The sequence below is a fragment of the Choloepus didactylus genome, chromosome 8 (genome assembly GCF_015220235.1).
Source record: "Choloepus didactylus isolate mChoDid1 chromosome 8, mChoDid1.pri, whole genome shotgun sequence".
Lineage (NCBI taxonomy): Eukaryota > Metazoa > Chordata > Mammalia > Pilosa > Megalonychidae > Choloepus > Choloepus didactylus.
The window spans coordinates 20,572,072-20,591,292 of NC_051314.1; the positions used below are offsets into that span (position 1 = coordinate 20,572,072).

The 19,221-nt window shown below is 44.0% G+C and overlaps 1 protein-coding gene across 2 annotated transcripts in view; it reads left to right on the plus strand.

The window, feature by feature from the left end:
• SYN3 (synapsin III) overlaps nucleotides 1-19,221 on the plus strand; it is a 467,769-nt gene that overhangs the window by 72,269 nt on the left and 376,279 nt on the right. For both annotated transcript variants that reach the window (XM_037847793.1, XM_037847792.1), the window contains exon 4: nucleotides 16,024-16,115. In XM_037847793.1, the coding sequence (XP_037703721.1) occupies nucleotides 16,024-16,115 (92 nt within the window). The remainder of the gene's footprint in view (nucleotides 1-16,023; nucleotides 16,116-19,221) is intronic.

Sequence of the window (19,221 nt, forward strand, 5' to 3'; positions counted from 1 at the left end):
GACCCCTGCATCTCACTGCCTCAACTAGCTCTTCTCAGGAACTGGGGCTCATCGTCTTCAGTTCCTTGCCCAAGGTCACATGGCTGGTTACAGTGAGCCCGCCTCCCACCCACCCTTGGCTTCTCCCTTGCCAAGTCTGGCTCTGGGTGTTCCAAGAAGAAGAACTTGATAATGATAAGGCAGCACCCGACACAAAATGGAACTGAGTCCCACCATGAGGCAATAAGGATTACAATTTGGGGGTTCTGAGCCTGCGTTAGGAAAGGAGAAATGTGGCTAACTATTAAAGGTCAGTTATGTGTTTCTCAGTACTTTTCATATATGGCTGTATTTACTCTTGAGGTGTAAGTCTCATTATTAGACTCAGGAAACTGAGTCTCAGGAGGTAAAATCAGTATTTATGTAGTCTGTGATTTATTGGAACCTATGTGTGACTGGGTCCAAAGCCTGTGATTTTCCCCTTCACTCACCTGTTATGCAACCAACCCTGAGAAAAGAAAAAGATGTACTTCTCTCGGCCTAGAGCAATTTTTCTGATTTTTTTTCTCAGAGACCTGGGTTTTCTGACCTCCTTTTTGGCTCCATTTCTGGAGCCTTCCTTTCCACTCTAAGTAACATCCCTGACGTTCCCTTTGTGAGCTTATGGGTGGGTTCTCAGCCTGTTTAAAATGGAGCTGAACCAGGTGACCTCCCCACCCACTCCACCTCGGGGCCTGTCCAGACAGGGAGGAGACGGGCCGGCCACCCCCTCCAGAGCCGCCGGGAAAAGCAAGGGGGAGCACAGGGGTCTGAACCTTCCCCTTGCTGGGCCAGCCAAGTACCAGGAACCCCAAACTTTGCATTCATTGGAAAGAATCCGATTTTTATTACTCATCTGAATTGCTTATTCTTGAACAACTGCTTTTCTCTCTCTCTCTGTGGCTCCCTGTGCTCTCCGTAGTCCAGGCTCCTCGATGTCTGTGGGAGAAAGGCCAAGTCTTTAGGCAGCACCAGGGCCCTAACTAACCTGGCACCAGCTGAGCTTTCTCACCACCTCTCTTTTCCTCTCCCTGCTTAGTGGTGCCCAGGAGGGTCTTCGAAGAAGCCAAGTAATTAATTTAGATGGTGTCTTGTTCATGGTGGCTTTCTCTCAAGATCTGCATCTCATTTTCCAAAACTGTTATTTCTATGTAATGAATATCTATCCATCTGTCTGTCCATCCATCCATCTATCCTTCCTCTCTTCCTTCCTCCTTCCTTCCTTCCTTCCTCTGTCCTCCCTCCTTCCTTCCTTCTTCCTTCATTCCTTTCCTTCCTTCCTTCCTTCCATCTATCTGTTTATCCATTCACTCATCTCTCTAAAACCTAACTCCCTATTCCCTTTTTTTGTGGTCTCCAATAAGTTCAAAACTAGCTTTCTTTCCCCTAAACACCTTTATGAAATTTAGTATTTAATAATAATTATAACAATAATGACTCCCGTATATTAAGTACTTGCTGTATATAAATGCCAGACACTTTGCCAAGATTGTATACCCCATTTCAGCCTTACAGTGACCTTGTGAGTCATCTATTGCCATTATAGGTGAAGGAAACCAATGTTCAGAGAGGTCCAGCAAGGCACCCTATAATTAGGAGAGCTGGGATTGAACCCCTGGCAGTCTGGCTCCCAAGCATCCCGTTCACAGTGAAACACCGTATCCTCCTAACGCCCACCACTAACTCATCCCTCGTTCCTGCAATACTCCTTTGCTATCCCCACCACCTTTCTACTGTATGGCTTATGGTTTCTTTTCAACCTTACTTTACATATTTTTAATGGCAAATTACATTAAGAGTCTGAAAGTAGGCAGGCTCATTCTCACTAATTCTCACTCCATAGTATTTTACTTACTGTATGAAACTTTTTTTTTTTTTTTTTTTTTTAACCTTAGAAGAAAGAGGACATATTTTGAGACAGTGTGGGGGACAGAGGCTGGGTGTTGGAACGAGATGGACAAGGGATCAAATCCTGGCTCTGCCTCTTTCTATGGGAATCTGGGCAAGTGACTCAACATTCTGAGCTTCAGTTTCTTTATCCACAAAATGGATAAAGTAACATCAGTGTACGATGTTTGGCACATTGTAACAATTTGGTCTACTTTAGTTGAATGGGAGGAAACTCTGGAACTTAATTGGTTCATGTGTAAAATAAAGAATTGGCAAATACCCGGGGCATACACAACTTCCTAGGCTACAAGATGAAAGCTACCGGATGGCCTCAAAAGAACTTCCAGTTGTCACATTCTGTGGGCTTGATACATGCCTACCTAAAAAGGATGGTACATTATGCATAAAGTGGTTGGATCCTGGGCAGATGAGCTCAGTTGGTAAATATATGATGGAAATGAAACCAAAAGCCAACAACACATGACACTGACCTCTGTTCTGGTGATCTCTAACCTCGAGTTGTCCACTAAGCAGCTGTTTTCCAACTGCACCCCTGAGATCCCTGGTTTTCCACAGAGGTGCCTCGGTTTGAAAATGATCGAGCATCTTTGGAAGAAGCAAGAGTGAGAGAGAGAGAGAGAGATGCTGAGAGGTGGTCGATAGGCTCAGCCCCTTTTTCTAATCAGTGGTTCCCAACCAGAGGCAATTGTGTCCCCCAGGGGATGTTTGGCAATATTGGGAGATATTTTTGGTTGTCCCAACTAGAGGATGCTGTTGGCCTTTAGTGGGTAGAGGTCAGGGATGATGCTCAACATCCTTCAATGCACAGAACAGCTCCACACCACAAAGAATTATCCAGATCAAGTAGTGCCAAGCTTGAGAAATCCCGTTCTAGATTGAACAACTTGGAGACCACGTCTTTTATGCAGGAGCCTTGTGGTCCCCTAAAGACAGCAACTGATAATCCAGTTTATGATGGTGTGGACTTCACAGCCCACCCCAAAGTACCTTCATATCTACTCTCTCTTTTAGTGATTATAGTAGCCATGGGACAGAGGCAGGGCAGGAGCCTTCTGCCTCATTTTCACAGGCAAGGAAACTGAGGGAGTTGTTTCCATGATTTCCCCCAAGATCCCATGGCTGGAATGGAATTCAAACCCAGGTCTGTTTGGCCCCATGCTCAGTGCCCTTGGCATCTGACCCCACACCAGTATATGTGTCCCCTGGCTCTGTACCCAGTAGGCCAGCAGAGGCCAAGAGCCAGTCCCAAAGCTGAGAGGTGTGGGGGGAGCTGGAACAAACCCATCCAACTCCAAAGCCTCATCACTTTCATGGTTTTTAACAGTCTTTCAAAGCAGAAGACTTTTTGCAAAATCTGGTATTAAAACACATTAAAAAAAATTAACAAGAACTGCTCTGATTGGTGCATAGACTGATGATAGCTGCAACACTGGAAGTGCCTGAGGCCCCTTCTTAGACTGCCTTTTCAGAATTAATTCTCCAGTCCCATAACCACTACCTCCCATCCTGCCCAGCCACTGGTTGGGGGATCCTAGTGGAGTCGTTAAGAGCAGGGGCCCTGGAGCTCCACCCCCTTGTGTTTGCCTACTTGGCCTACCACCCCCCAGCTGGGACACCTTAGGAAATATATTTACTCTCACTATGCCTCAGTGCCCCCATCTATAAAGTGGGCATGATAATAATAATAGGACCTACCTTACAGGGTTACAGATAGGATTCATTGAATTAATGCGTGCACAACCCTTACAACAGTGCCTGGCACACAGTACATGCTCAGAAAAATCAGTGTAAATTTTAATCCCAAAATGAATATAACATACACAATTAAATTATAAATACAATATAATACAATTATTATATTGCCACTGGAACTCCTAATGGTACTTGTTCCACTATCATTTCTAGTACTATTGCCACTGGTCATACTCTTACTAGTATTACTACTTGTATTCGCATTTCTCCAAAGATTACAACCACGGTTTCTCCTACTTCTGCTTCTTTGCTGCTGCTTCCACGGCCATTGCTCCTCCAGGGCTAACATGACCACTGCCGCCGCTGGGCACCGCAGGCTCCAAGTTCAAACAACGGAAACTGGGTCCTCAAAGCCAAAGCAGGTACGAAGATGCAGAAAGAGACCTGAGCCCTCCCTCCCGGGCCACTACTGACTCCCTCATCCGGTGTCTGCCATGTTCTGTCTGTGCTTTCCTTGCTCTTGGTTTAAGGGCAGTTATTTATGAAGTTCCCAGATGTGCAGGGCTGCTGTGGATGAGGTCATGATGAGGTCATGGTGTGATTCTGCATTTACGGGGCATCTTCTCTGAGCCTGCAAGGTTGGACATGACCCATCCCAGCTATGTTATGGACACAGGCCATGCGAGTAGCCTCATGAGTCAGGAATGTCATTGATTCAGCAGCCCCCAAGGGCCTGCCTGCTCCCCAGAATGTGGACAGAGAAGCCTCTTTTGCTTTTGCTCCTTGCTTCAGGAATGCATTGACCTCAGGGAGGCCATTTTGCCTGACACTGCCCCCAACAGTCCCCATTTTGGAATTAGCTTCAGGCTGGCTGAATCTTGGAACTACTGCAATCTTGGAACTACTATGGTTTCCTTGGGAAGGGGCCATGAAGAAAATGAACATCAGGGAAGAAGGGGAAATGTGAGACCCTACTGAGGAAAAGGCATCAGAGACACAATCCATTTGCAAGGAGGAAAATGGCCCTTGAGCTCCCTCGCTTTCCCCAGCCCAGCATGAATTTTGAGAGATTTCACAGCGGACCCTGAAGAGGAGTCCAGTTCATACCAAGTTGCCTTAAATGCTTGGAGCAGAAGCCTGCGGGGACTTGCAAATCAACCTCGGGAAGGGAAATTAGCTGTGTCTTGTCTCAGAACTCCCAAAGCCTGCTCCAAAGTAAACACATCAGCTGGGCCGGCGGGGAAAGTATGGGCCTTTTTCCCTTCTTCATTTTAGAAACACCATGTGTGCCTTATTTTAAATAGGCACCAGCACACGAGGCCCTTTTAACAAGATTGAAAACAGATGGGGCCTTCGCCTGTTCAGTAGCTCTCAGAAACCAACATGGGAAGTGCTAAGCCACCCTGTGTCCAGGCCACGTTCATTTTCTTCTGGAAGCACAAGTCTGGCTGGGCCTCTTATTCCTGGGGAGCACGAGTCTGCTTCCTGCCTCAGGTGTGCCAGCCAAGGGGGGAAATGTCTCCTTTCAGTGCATTTACACGTGTTTGCATTTACTTAACCCTTTGGCAGCTTGGGAGAAGCGAGGATCGTGTCATCTTGGAGCATTAGGTTTTACTTCCTTTTTGTAAATCTGCCCGTGACCCTCCCTGCTCACATCCCACCAGAGACTCCTCATCGAAAAGCTAAAGCCCTTCCCACGGCCCATGGGCCCTTCAGCAAGGGCCGTCTCTGCCCTCCTTCCTGCCCTGCCTTCCTTGCTCTCGTATCCAGCCACACCAGCCTTCTAGCTGCTCCTCAAAATCCACCACACTCGCTCTTGCCTGGAACCTTCTTTCCCCAAGTGTCCACATGCCTCGCACCCTTACCTCATTTATGTTCTTGGTGCAAATGTCACCAGGGCCTTCCCAGGTCCCCCTGTTTGAAATGGTGCCCCTCGCATACACTTCTCAGTCACTCCCCATCACTTTACCTGCTTCATTTCTCTTCACAGCACTTAGCACCCTGAGTACGAAATGTGCTGGCCCTTCCAAGGCATCTTATTCGTCTGACTACTTTTATTCTTACCTCTCCAAAGACTAGCTGAGCTAAAGCTAAAGCTGCAGTGGGAACAGCGGGGCTTCCATGTCTAGGATTCAAACCTGGCCGTGTCTTAGGAGGTCCCAGGGATGGGAGGGGCAGGTGCTCCTCTGTGGGTGTAGAGCTACAGGTGTAGCAGACTGGGTGGAAGGGAGGGGAGATGAGACACAGGGCGACGGCTGGGAGGCAGTTCCGGAAAGAGAAGGCGAGGATCCACACTGCAGGTAGTGGTGAAAATGGAAAAGGAAGGCTGAATGCTATTTTCCCTTCCTGCAACCCTGAAAATATTTTGGACCTTTAAAATGAAAAACAAAAGTGTATTAAAGTAGAAGAGGATTTGAATTTCCTCAAGCTTTCCTGTCATCACATTGTAACTTCCAATTTGGGGAGGAAAAAAATAACCTACAGAAATTAAATTGTCAGTCCTGTTTAAACTCCTTCGATACCTTCCTCCATCACAGTCCATAGAGTTGTGGATGGTCCAGGTCAGCTACCTTTCTAGCTTGTTTCACCCCATATAGGTCCTTCCCTCAGTGCTCCAGGCACAATCACCTCCTTCTTTGAGTTGCTCAACCACCTGTGATATGATTAAGCTTTACTGCCCAGCAGGAGACTTTGCTTCCACATTCCAATCTCTGAGCACACAGAACCCATCCATCATGAGAGCCATGGAGAGACTTTTCACACCTGGCTTGCTTAATCCTACAAACATGTTTTTCTGAACATTCAGCAGAGTAATGTTTAAACATGTGGACCCAGTTCTGCAATGAAGAGAAGAAGTAGATGTCGAGGGGACGTTAACCAGCATTATTTTCTTTGTAGTTAAGCTGTGTTCTTAAAAATCCCTGAATATTTGTCCGGTTCCTTACAGGTAGTGAATTGCTTTCCTAGGTTTCTCAGCTGACCCTTGTAATTCTGGAGATGGAGAGAGGTGGGGAGAGGTGGGGCCATGGTGAGGCTGTGGTGAGGCCGTGGCTATCCTGCCATTCCGTGTTCCAAGACTCGCCTCCTCTCCTTCGATGGCCATCCTTCCTACCCTCAGGGCGGTGCCAAAAGCTCTCATCACCCTTGCGGTTTCCCCTGTGGTGGAGCAAAGGACAACCGATATTTTCCTTTGATTCTCATGGGCTCTTGTTTCTTGTGGGTACAGCTCTCCTGGGAACATTTAGCAGGGAGGGGTGACTGTTGGAATAGAATTAGAGCTTACTTGGGTCCTCTGATTGCCACCAGAACCACCGTAACCCTACATTGAGACTTTGGGAAACAAAACTTCGCCATTAATAAATTCCTTAAAAATCAGAACACTGCATCTACCGATGATTTTTTCAAACTTGACTCCCTGACTTCTTACATTGCCAAATGTCATGATGATGATGATGATGACGATGATGATGATGATGATGATGAACGTTATTATCTTTATTGATGATGGTGATGATGATATTGCTGGTGATGAGGATGGTGCTAACATCTTACCCTCTTATGCAGAATAAAATCCCAAATTCTTACCATGATCCAGTCCATAGTCCCCTCCCCAACCTCCCCTCCTCCTGCTCACCCCCCACTCACCCTGTTCCAGCCACAGTGGCCTCCCTGCTGTTCCTCAAACTCAGCAAGGGTGCCTCAACCCCAGGCCTTTGTGCTTGCTGTTTGTTCTCTCTGGCTGGAAAGCCATTCCCCTGCACTGCAGCATGGCTTGCTTCCTTGCTTTTTCATGACACTGATCAAGTGCCACCTTCATAAGCAGGCCTTTCCTGACCTCCTTACTTGACATAACACTCACTCCCATCACTCTGTTTCCTGACCAGGATTTATCTTTGTTCTCTTGACGTTTATTGTCAAAGGTCTGTCTCTCCTGCTCAAATATAATCTCCATGAGGAGCAATGAGGAGCTTTCATGGCTGTGCCACCCACTCTATCCTTGCTCAATAAGAATTTGTGTTGTGAGTGAATGAAGGGATGAATGCAGAGTCAGACAGCCCTTAGTTCAAGTTCTAGCTCTCGTGCCCACTGGCTTTGTAATCTTGGCCAAGCTGTTTGTTGTCTCTGCTGCTCAGTTTTCTCATCAGCTAACCAGGATGCTAATACCTGCCTTCTTGTATCAAGAGGTTATTGTGATCAAATTAGATAACATAACCACAGTAGCTAACATTCATTACATGATTATTTCAGTCAGGCACCTTGCTAAGGACTTTTAAATAGATTAATTCATTTAGTGCTCAAACAACTGCACAATGAAGAAGGTATTGTAATTGGCCTCATTTTATAGATGGGGAACTGAGGCATAAAAAGGCTGACTTACTTATTAGCAAGTAAGAGGAGAGCTCAGATTCAAACTCATGTGGTCTTATTCTAAATATCACTGTTATGCTAAACACTTTGTAAAATGCAAATCGCTACTGGTTTTTTCCTTTTTTAACAATCTGGTGGGCTCCACCTGATTTTGGATGTTCCATTACTTGAACATTCAGGAATGTAGGATTCATCATTTTATATTTCCTGTGCTTTTATATTTATTTCAAAATGTTTTCATGTATTTATCTCTTCCTGCCCTGCTTTTTGCACGTATACACACACACACCCTCTCTCTCTCTCAATATTCACATGCACACCCACAAAAAAAGATTTTTTTTTTTGATGGGCAGGAGGTACCTCTGCATCTTCCCGCAGCAAATGGGGGCTCAGCATGACTGCCCGACAGTGCTGCCAAGAGGCACATCCTAACCCCATGACCTGGGCCTTCACTGAGGTGCCGGGCACTGCTCCTGAGCAAGAGTTCTGCATCTGGAATGGGGCACCAAGTAAGTGAGTGAGTCTGCAGACTTTCAAAGCCTCTTTTGTCTGCAAGGTGAGTCTGAACCGGTTGAAAAGACCTCAGCCCCAAGATGCCAGCCAAGGGAGTGACCAAGCCCACTGGGCCGTCAGTGCTAAAAATATGGCCTGAGAGGGGAAAACAACAGGAAGCAGTTCTCACTGACTGCAGGCCTTGGGCCACCTGCCAACAATTTGCCAGCAGTGGGTCAGTCAGCAGAGGCAGAGTGGCCAGTGAGGGGCAGGGGCCCTTGGAGTGTGCTGACAGACGTTGCAAACCGACATGGAGAAGACATGGAAGATGAGACGCGATGCCAGCCACAGGACCTAACTCTGAGCATTTGAACAAAAGTCACCCCAAGTAACTGAGTGCTGCTTGGGGCAGTGTGGAGCGTGTCAGCCTGGGATCCAGACAGGCCTACGTTTGGGTCCTAGCTGACATGTAACTTCGGGCAAAGGCTCTCTGCCTCCTTGTGGCTCTTCTTTGACAAAGAGTCAAATGAATGTTTGCAAAACAGTCAATCATGCGTTCAATGATATTTACACCTGCTGCTGTGAACCAGGCACCATTCTAGGTACTGGGATAGAGCAATGAATGCAACAGGCAAAATCCCTAACCCTTAGAGCTTCTGTCCTAGTGAGAGATGAAAAATTAAGTATTTAATTGAGATGGACATAACTATTTATGTCCAATGCAGGGCAAGCTCTATGGGAGAAAATTAAGCAAGGAAACCAGGTAGAGTACAGTAGGTGCTTTGCAGAGGGGCCTCTGGGGGTAGCATTGAGCAGGGCTGTGAGAGGAGTGAGGAGGTCTCCGTATAGCTGTCCCAGGCAAGTGCTTTGAGGGCTGGGAAGCTGGAGGGCAGAGCTTGCCCAGTGTGTTTGAACCAGGGAAAGATGGCAGTGTGGTGCTGGCAGAGCGAGCTGGAACTGGGGGGATGGTGGACAGCGGGAGGCAACGTCAGGGAGGTAGTCAGGACTAAATTATGTAGGACCTTAAAAACTATGTACAGCTTGGATTTTCTATATTTAGTACTATTTATCATTGTTGATCCTTTCAATGAGTCTCTTTGGCTGTGTGAGAACTTAGGATGTGAGGAAGTTCACAACGCATGCAGAATCCTGATTTTTTTTAAAGGAATTTATTAATGACACAATTTCATTCCCACAACTAAACATATCAATCTGTTTGGAATTTGGGTGATAGCTGGCTAGAGGATTCAGGAATACCTCAATCCTACCTTGACAATCACCACCATCACCCCTATTCCTGGTTCCTAAGTCAGCTGAAAACCCAAGGAAGAATGGCACACAAGAATCAAAGCACCATTAGGTGTTAGCTGCCCTCGGCCCACTATCTCCCAGTGCAAAGTCCTCTGCTAACGCTGGGTTGAATCCCCCCAGTTTAGGTTCTAGACCTAAGTAGTGCAGACTCTTACCTGCCTGTGAGCTGAGATCTCACCTGTTGGTGTCACTTACTAAGTAGTCACATGTTACAGCAAGCACACTTATGAAAATGTGGCATCGCAATGTCCTGATCAATAGATTAATGACTTTTCTTTATAAGGTGTAGTAGGGGAGGTTAGAAAATAGGGCAGAAGGTCAGAAGTTGTCCTAGCATTAGGACAGTTTCTGGAAGTTGCCCACCTTCTCCTATGAATTCAGTCAGTGTCTGTCTGTCTGTCTCCTTCTCTCTCTTTTTCTCACTCTCTCTCTCTCTCCTCCTGCAAAATATATTGAGTGCCTATGGCCGTGGAAAGGTCGTGGAAAACAATCTAAGGCTCTAAGGACACAGTCTGTACCAGATAGGTCTTGAATAACTGACCGGAATTTCCAGTATCTTATCAACCTCCCTTGGATTCCAGAACCATCTGTCTGCCAGCATCTTGCCTTTCTCAGGAACTCTGTACAACAGCTCTTTGAGTCGAAATCCATCTTCGGTCTGGCTTCACGGTCAAGGCTGATAGCTGGTACCTTCGCATTCCCACACTTGCTTGCATTCTTGTATACATTCCAGTCAGTCATCTAATCCTGAGTCCCAATTTCAGTTGCTTTCCCACTGACCTGTTGGCCTAATAGCATCCTTCAACGTTATTATCCTAACGATGATTGCAATCACCATTTTCCATTCCATCATCAACATTATCATCACAAATGCAGTCCTTATTAACTAAACATGAATACCCCATGCTCTCAGTAATAGTATCTGCTTGGCATCAGATATTTGCCAGGTGCCAGTGGGCATGCAGCCAGTGACCCTACAGGAATTTGGATGCATTCCATCTCTATTTCCTTGTGCGTGCATGCATGCGCGTGTGTGTGTGTGTGTGTGTGTGTGTGTGTGTGTTCTTGGAACGGGACATGAGTTTAATTGTAAACAGGTGCTTCTATCCCCTTCTGATCTAGGAGCAGTAGAAGAGATTTTGTTAGTGGATATGATTTCAGCCATTTCCGTCCCCTGTAACAGAGCCTGGAACTTAGTAAATGCTCTACAGATATTTGTTGTTTAATATCTAATCTCTCCCCTCCTCTGCAGCCCTTAGAGTTACCCAGTTGCTTATGTGTGGGAGGCAGAATGGCTGCCCAAAGATGCCACGCCCTAATCCTGGAACCTGGGAAAGTTACCTTCACATGGCAAAAGGGACATTACAGATGCAATTAAGGTGACGGACTTTAAGGTGGGGAGGGTATCCTAGATTCTCTGGGTGAGCCCTTTCTAGTCACACCAGCCCTTAAACTCAGAGAACTTTCTCCAGGTGGAGCAGAAGAAATGTGGCAGAAGGGGACGTCGTAGCCCGAGAAGCTCTCAATGTACCATTGTCGGTTTGAACATGGAGGGTGCAACATGACTAGGAATTCAGGTGACCCAAGGATCCGAGAGAGGCCACCAGCTGACCGCCAGCAAGGAAGCAGGGACTTCCATCCTACAACTGCAAAGAACTGAATTCTGCCAGCAACGTGAATGAACTTGGAAGTGTGTTCTTCCCAGAGCCTCCCAGTGGGAGCCCAGCGGGCCAACACCTTGATTTCAGCCTGTGAAACTTGGAGCATAAAAACCAACCCTGCCAACCCGGACTTGTAGCCTACAGAACAAATTTATACAAATACATTTGTATTGTTTGAAGCCACTAAGTTTGTGGTAATTTGTTATGGCAGCTGAAGAAGCCTAAATAACTAAAGAGTGACATTCATGTACCTTCACCGAGAATTCAAAACCCTCATGAACTTGTGTCTGACCCACCTTTCTACCGCCGACTTCTATCATGTACCCCCACGTACTCTACGCTGCAGCTACTAGCAACATCTCACCATTGCATTGACCGCAAAGCCCTGGGCCCTCACCTGTGTTTTTGTGCATAGAAATTTAGATTGTGCCTTCCCCCTTCTACCCTCCTCACTGTTATGGTACAGTGCATCTGGCAATGGATAGAGTTTCAGAGACCAAGTGTAAAAGATAAAAAAAGTTACTTGATTCAAAAGTATTTTTAATACCCACTATGTACCAGGAGTTGAGTATAACACAGCGAATGGCTTTCTAATAAAAATATCACTTTGGCATTTCTGTCTGATAAGATGAGCTGTGATAATAGATCTTCTTTGATGATAGCTGGGGGCCACTGGTTGAGAAAGACAGCTATACAAAGACGAAAGGGAGATAATCAATTCAATTGATTACAACTCCAATTTTAAAGACGAGGAAACTAAGGTGGAGAGGAAATGGGGGGCAGGGTTCCCTAAGGTAATGCACTGAGTTAATGTCAGACCCAAGGCTTACAGCTTTGGTCCCCAGACTTCAAGGCCAATCCCTTTCCATTGTTCTCTGATTATTCCATGTATATGTCTGATGAGAGCTATAAACAATCAGGAAAATTCAAATAGTCCAGCACTTTCATGTATCATGGGAGAAGCCATTGCTATCAACATTTAAAACCTCCCACAGCTGGTTTTATCAACAGTAGCAAAATATAAAGAACCCCATTATATGCCCAATGTTGTAAAAACATATCTGTCCTTGATAGTATCCAGGGTAATATCCTACAAACTTATAACCCGGATATCCACCCCACCGCCCCACCCAAACAGAATCTTGAAATATATTTGTAATAGTTGTTCTAACCTCCATTTATGCTCTTTCCATTGTCTCTTTCATTTCTGGATATGGCCCTATTGATTGGGTTTCCCTTTATTATGGGTCATATTTTCCCACTTCTTTGCATGCTATATATTTTACATTGTGCCAGATTTTTTTGTATTCCTTTCAGTTGTATTGTACTGTATTCTGGCATGCAGTTAAGCTACTTGGTATAAGCTTGATCCATTCAAGACTTGCTTATAAGCGTCTTTTTTTTTTTTCCTTTTCGGGTAGATATAAATAAAGTGATCAGTTGTCCCAGCTTGCCCAGGACTAAAGAGGTTCCCAGAACATGGGACTTGTAGCTTAAAACTAGGGTTAAGGGGGTTTTGGGGAGACAAGACTTTACATTTTAAAACTGAGAAAGTGCAAAGAAAGCCAGTGCAAGTTTGCAACCCTAGATCCAGAGTACATTTTTAGTCCAGGGGTAATTTAGTCTCACTATTACATTTTGAGCATCCTATTTGTAACCCCCTGTATTAAAAGGACTTTACCCGTTGGTTGGTGAGAACATGAACCATTCCTGGCCCTGTGTGTGTTCTTGGGATTGTTCAGCCAACTGTTTTCTGATGGCTCTTTCCTGGCCTTGGGTAGTTTCCTCTCTTCGATGCACAGATCAACACTCGGCCAAAGATTTGCAGATCCTTCCAAGGGGCATTTTTTGGTGCAGCTCCATCTTTTCCGATACTGTGTGCTTCAAATTCTAGTCACCTTGGCTTCTCTAAACTTTGATCTCTGACTCCCCAACTAAGTGAAACCACTGGACTTTGCAGCTCTGCAGCCTGGAAATTGCCTCCAGACAGTCAACTAGAATAATCAAAGGGATAATTTCACTTGTTTCTTTTTTGCAGGGATCATAGTCCTGCAGTGTCTTTTGTATGATTTTCTAGTGGTTTAGGATGAGAGTATAAATACATTTGTTCCTTTTTACCTCACTGTAGCTATAAGCCAAAGTCTTTATTCTATATATTTTATAATTCAATATCTTTTTAATTCTATGTTCTAAATGCTTGAAGGAATTGCTGATTTTCTAGTTACATCATTTTTGAAACATTTGGTTTTCTATTATCAAGACAGTGAAATATTTAAAAGTAATAATAGCAACAAATTACATCCTTCTATGTCCTAAGCCTCTGATAGATTTCCCATATACATTATCTTAAATCTTCACAAAAATTTTTACAGATAGATATTATTATCTCCATTTCAGAGATATCAAAACTGAGATTCAAGACAGTAACTTGACCAAACTCATCAGCTAGTCTGTTAGACAATTTGCATTTGAATGTGTTTTCTTGGAGCACTTTATTCATACCACAATGCCTAACGTGTAGCATTTAAGACATTACATCAAAAACTGTTCAGACCAAAATATTTTGGGGATCAAAAGGTTAATTTATGCAGAAAAGCTAAGGGATTCTAATGATGGTGTTCTGTGATACAGGTGAATAGCTGATGTGTTACTTTGTGTGTGTATGTGCGCATGTATTTTAGTTTGCTAAAGCTGACGAAATGCAGTATACCAGAAATGGGTTGGCTTTTATGATGGGGAACTATTAACTTACAAGTTTGCAGTTCTGAGACTGTGAAAATGTCCAAATCAAGGCATCAGCAGGCGATGCTTCTCTGTGAAGGTCAGCTGCCTGTGATCCTCAGCTCCTCTGTCACACGGCCAGGCACATGGCAACGTCTGCTGGTCTCTCCCTTCTCTCCCGGGTTTCGTTGCTTCCGGATTCTTTCTTCAGGGGTTTCCTCTCTGTTTTCTGTGGTTGTTTCTCTCTGTTTTCTGTGCGTTCTATCTCACCTTCTCTGGCTTTTCTCTCTGAGCTTCTGTGGCTTTTCTCTCTCAGCTTCTCTGTCTTTTATGCTCCTGTATAGGACTCCAATAAGAGGATTAAGACTCACCCTAAATGAGGTGGGTCACATCTCAAGTTAAGATCCTACTCACCAAAAGATCCTACTTTACAGTGGGTCCACACCCACAGGAATGGATTAACTTTAAGAACATGATCTTTTCTGGGGAACATACAGCTTCAAACCATCACCCTGTGTGTTTGCATGTATGTTACATGAAGACACTATGAGAGCTAGAGACAGAGAAAAAGAGGGAGAGAGAAAGAGAGTAAATATATCTGTGCATGTATTGGATGAAGTGGACAGTGGAGCCTTTTGAACCATGTTGGCCCTCTTTGAGCTCTGACGCATTTGCATGCAATACTGAAATTGCATTAAATTGCCATGGTCACTATGGGAGCTCTGAGGCATTTCAATGATGCCTGTTCTTTAAGATTCTACCAGGAAGGCCATCATGCTATCTGGAAGGAAAAGTAGCTTGGATACCTTTATGTTCATTTCCACTGTGTTAAAGATTTTAGAAAGTTAAATACAAAAGAGTGTCCTTCCCTCCTTCCTACCCCAATCTCCGTGCTTGGTTCAACAGAGGCTTGCTACCCTGTGGGTCAGGCATTTACTGCCTGTAATTATTCATGAACCATGACTGGGAATTAATGTTAGACACCCAGGTCTAAGCAAGATGAACTTCTGACTTGTATATCCAAGTCTGAGTGTCTTTTTTTACCTAGATTTCTTTTTCTTTGCATTTGGGCAGCAAGGCAGTCCTTGGGCTTGGCCACTGTTGAGTTGGAGCTTTCACCTTCCAGATTCTGATTTACTCCCTTTCTTCATATATTTGGTGTCCAGCTATCCTGGTTTTGCAACTTTCTTCTAATTTTTATTTTTTCCACACACACACACGCAACAACTTTGCTTCCTAATTCTTCTTTGTGAAATATCTTAAACATGGTGGGATGATATTTAAAGCATTAGACTTAATTAACTAGATCATTACCACCATGTACTAACCTGGACTCATTAACGGCGCTCTTTTTTTTTTGCATGAACATGGTGCTTCTATTGTAACCTTGTGTAACAGGGAATGTAGAGGTGGAGTCCATTGCCAGAGATATTTAATCATATAGTTGTGATGCCATACCACTGCATAGCATAAAGTTGAAGAAACCTAGACAAAATATTATATTGAATGTCATTCAATGTCTTGTACTCATGGAGCTAGCATTGCTTCTTGCTCCTTTGAGGAGGCAGGAATCAGCAGTGGTTCAAAGCATAGACCCTGAGGCAGAGATACACATGGGTTTCAATCCCAACTTTACCTTTTATGAATTCTGTAACCTTGGATACAACACCGTACCTCTCCGTACTTCAGCTGCCTGATTTATCAAAATGGGAGATCATAATATCACCAACTTCCTAAGTTTGAGATAAGGTTTAAATGTGTATTTGGCATGTGTAGGTACCCAGTAAAAGTTGGCAGTTATCATCATTAGTATCTGATGGATCCTTTTTCGCTTTGCTCTCTCCTTCAGGCTGAATTCTCAGAGTTGAACCTAGCCGCCTATGTTACTGGGGGCTGCATGGTGGACATGCAAGTCATGAGAAATGGAACCAAGGTTGTGAGGTAAGGAGGCCTGAGATACGGAAATATCTTTATTTGAAAAGTATGGAGAGACTACCTTGCAGAGCCAATCCCTCTCTCTACTGCCTGCAAGCCAACTCCTGCACCACAGGGTGCCTGTCACATCCTTTCGCATACAGAATATCTACTCTCCAAAAGCTCCAGGTGTTGTTATGATAGGGATGACTAATGGCACAGATAATATGGGGACGCAACTGTGGTGACCTTGAGTGAGCCCTGGGCTTGGAGAAAAAAGACTCGGTTTCCATTTCTGGCTTTGTGGCTCGATTCTGACATATTGTTAGTCTCTCTTGCCGTTCAACAACACTGAAGTCAGAGGCTGTGGAAATGCACGTAAACCTATGTATGAGGAACACCCTAGTCTCTAAAGTGCTGTACAAATGTAAAACTTTACCAGAATGAACTAAATTCTGTCTTCTCTTTCTAACACTATGGCAAAGTAAATGTTCATAGAAATCCCTCCCAGTATATCAAACCTAAAAGCACTGGATATAATGTTGTTTTTTAAAATCTGTTTATAATGTATGGTGAAATAGAGGGGAGGTAGGGGAACTCCTCAGAAGCCAGAAATGACAAAGAGAGTATAAATCCAGAGGAGAGAGAAATGTGTGTATAAATCCATTTCCATACCAGATGGAAGAACAATACAGATCAGGTGCTTGCTCTAGTTAACTAATGCTGCCGGAATGCAAAACACCAGAAATGGATTGGCTTTTATAAAAGGGGGTTTATTTGGTTACACAGTTACAGTCTTAAGGCCATATAGTGTCCAAGGTAACACATCAGCAATGGGGTACCTTCACTGGAGGATGGCCAGTGGTGTCCGGAAAACCTCTGTTAGCTGGGAAGGCACGTGGCTGGTGTCTGCTCCAAAGTTCTGGTTTCAAAATGGCTTTCTCTCAGGACGTTCCTCTCTAGGCTGCAGTTCCTCAAAAATATTACTCTTAGTTGCACTTGGGATATTTGTCCTCTCTCAGCTTCTCCGGAGCAAGAGTCTGCTTTCAATGGCCATCTTCAAACTGTCTCTCATCTGCAGCTTCTATGCTTTCTTCAGTGTCCCTCTTGGTTGCACTCACTCACAGCTGCACTGAGTTCCCTCTGCCCATCAGCTCATTTATATGACTCCACTGATCAAGGCCCACCCTGACTGGGTGGGGCCATGCCTCCAAGGGAATATCTCATCAGAGTTATCACCTATAGTTGGGTGGGGCGCTTTCCATGCAAATCTAATCAGCACCAAAACATCTGCCCCACAAGATTACATCAACGATAATGGCATTTGGGGGACACAATATATTCAAACTGGCACAGTGCTACACAGGTTTACACAGGGAAAAGAAAGGCTTCAGATTTGGGAAAGTGGAGACAACAGGAAAATCTTGAGGAAAAGGTAGCATTTATTCGAGGCTGGCTGAAGAGTTGAATGTGGACATCCTGAGACTGAAGATGGGGAGTGAGAATGCTTTCTGAGAGGATGAAACAGCCTCTACAAATGAAGACAGGCAAAAATATGGAGTGTGTTTGGGAAATTGTGATAATTCAACTGAAACGCCATCATGTATTGAGTGCCTACTGTGTGTCAAGAGAAGCATTAGGTGGCATCCAATTTCCAGTAAAGGTGCACTAGATTATTTGGATCAACCTTCCACTGAAAACAACTTTAAACAAAAAAAACTGGTTATAAAAAATAACAATTTAAAAGTCTTCAAAGAGCTGACATGACTAAAGAATTACCAGGGTGAAAATGATGGTAAAATGAAAAATCAGAGAGATAAAAAGAGTGCAAAAGCCACCTTCGTCCCCAATATTTGCTAAGTCCAGCAAATTTGAAAACTGGTTTTTACACCACAGAAGGAGCAATAAGGACAGAAGTCAACTCTAGGGCCACTCAGTGTGGGGAATATAACAGTAGAGCGGGGGCCTCAATAAGCTGACACCCCAAGGTATGCCTTCAGCGCAAATGTGAATTGTAAATGGACAAGGCCTTGTGGGTAACTGCCACTTGAATTACAGCTTGAATAACCTGGGTCTTTCAGGAATCCTCAAGCCCTGAACTTGGTTTGCCCAATTCAGTAGCAATGCCAGCCACCTGCCAGAAGCAAAAGCAAATCCTATGTAGAGGAAGGCACTTGATTCCTAGGCTTCAAATAATTCCTCAGATAAGTTTTATGTACAATGGTTAGCACATATTCAAAGATAACCAGATACCTTGTTATCTTATGCACCATGAATTAGAAGAGACAGAAATAACAGACAACAAAAACAGACCTTCCAAGACATCAGATATTGGATTTATCAGATGCAGATTCTTAAAAAAAGAAACTATTCTATATCATGTTTGAAGGTATCTGCAGAGAACAGGAAATTTAAAAAATACATAACCGAAAGCAAATAGAATTTCTAAACAGTAGTTAGAAGTATTACATTCTTTTTCTTTTTTAAAAAAAATTACCCTAGAAAATTTAAATTTAATTTTAAACAAAGTTTTAAAAGCTTTGTTTTTTAAAAAATCAAATGAAAACTACAATAACCAAACTTATTGGCTATGGTTTGTTTAACAGCTTATTAGACAAAACCTAAAACGTGCTAATGAACTGAAAGGTAGAACTGAAGAAATTATACCAAATGGAGCACACAGAGAAAAAGATTGAAAGTGAAAAAGAGTCGGTAAGATCCAACGAGAAGGTCTGACATTCAGTTAACCAGTGTCAAAAAGAAAGGGAAGAGAGAATGGAGACGAGGCAGTATTTGAAGAAACGATGGCTGAGAATCTTTCAAAAGTGATGAACCAAACCACCAAATGAACACCAAACCACTGAAACCAGAAGCTCAGCAAATCTTATGCAGTATGATTAAAAAGAATTCCATACCAATGCACAATAGTGTACCTGCAGAAACTCAAAGAAAAACATCTTAAAAGTTGCCAGAGAAAAATGGCAGATTACTTTTATTGGAGCAACAGTTAGACTGACAGTTGGCTTCCATGGAATGGTCTCTTCAGTGTGCAGAAAGACAGTATTTGCCAACCTAGATTCCTATCCTCAGGGAAACATCTTTCATGAGTGAAGGCAAAATAAAAACATTCATG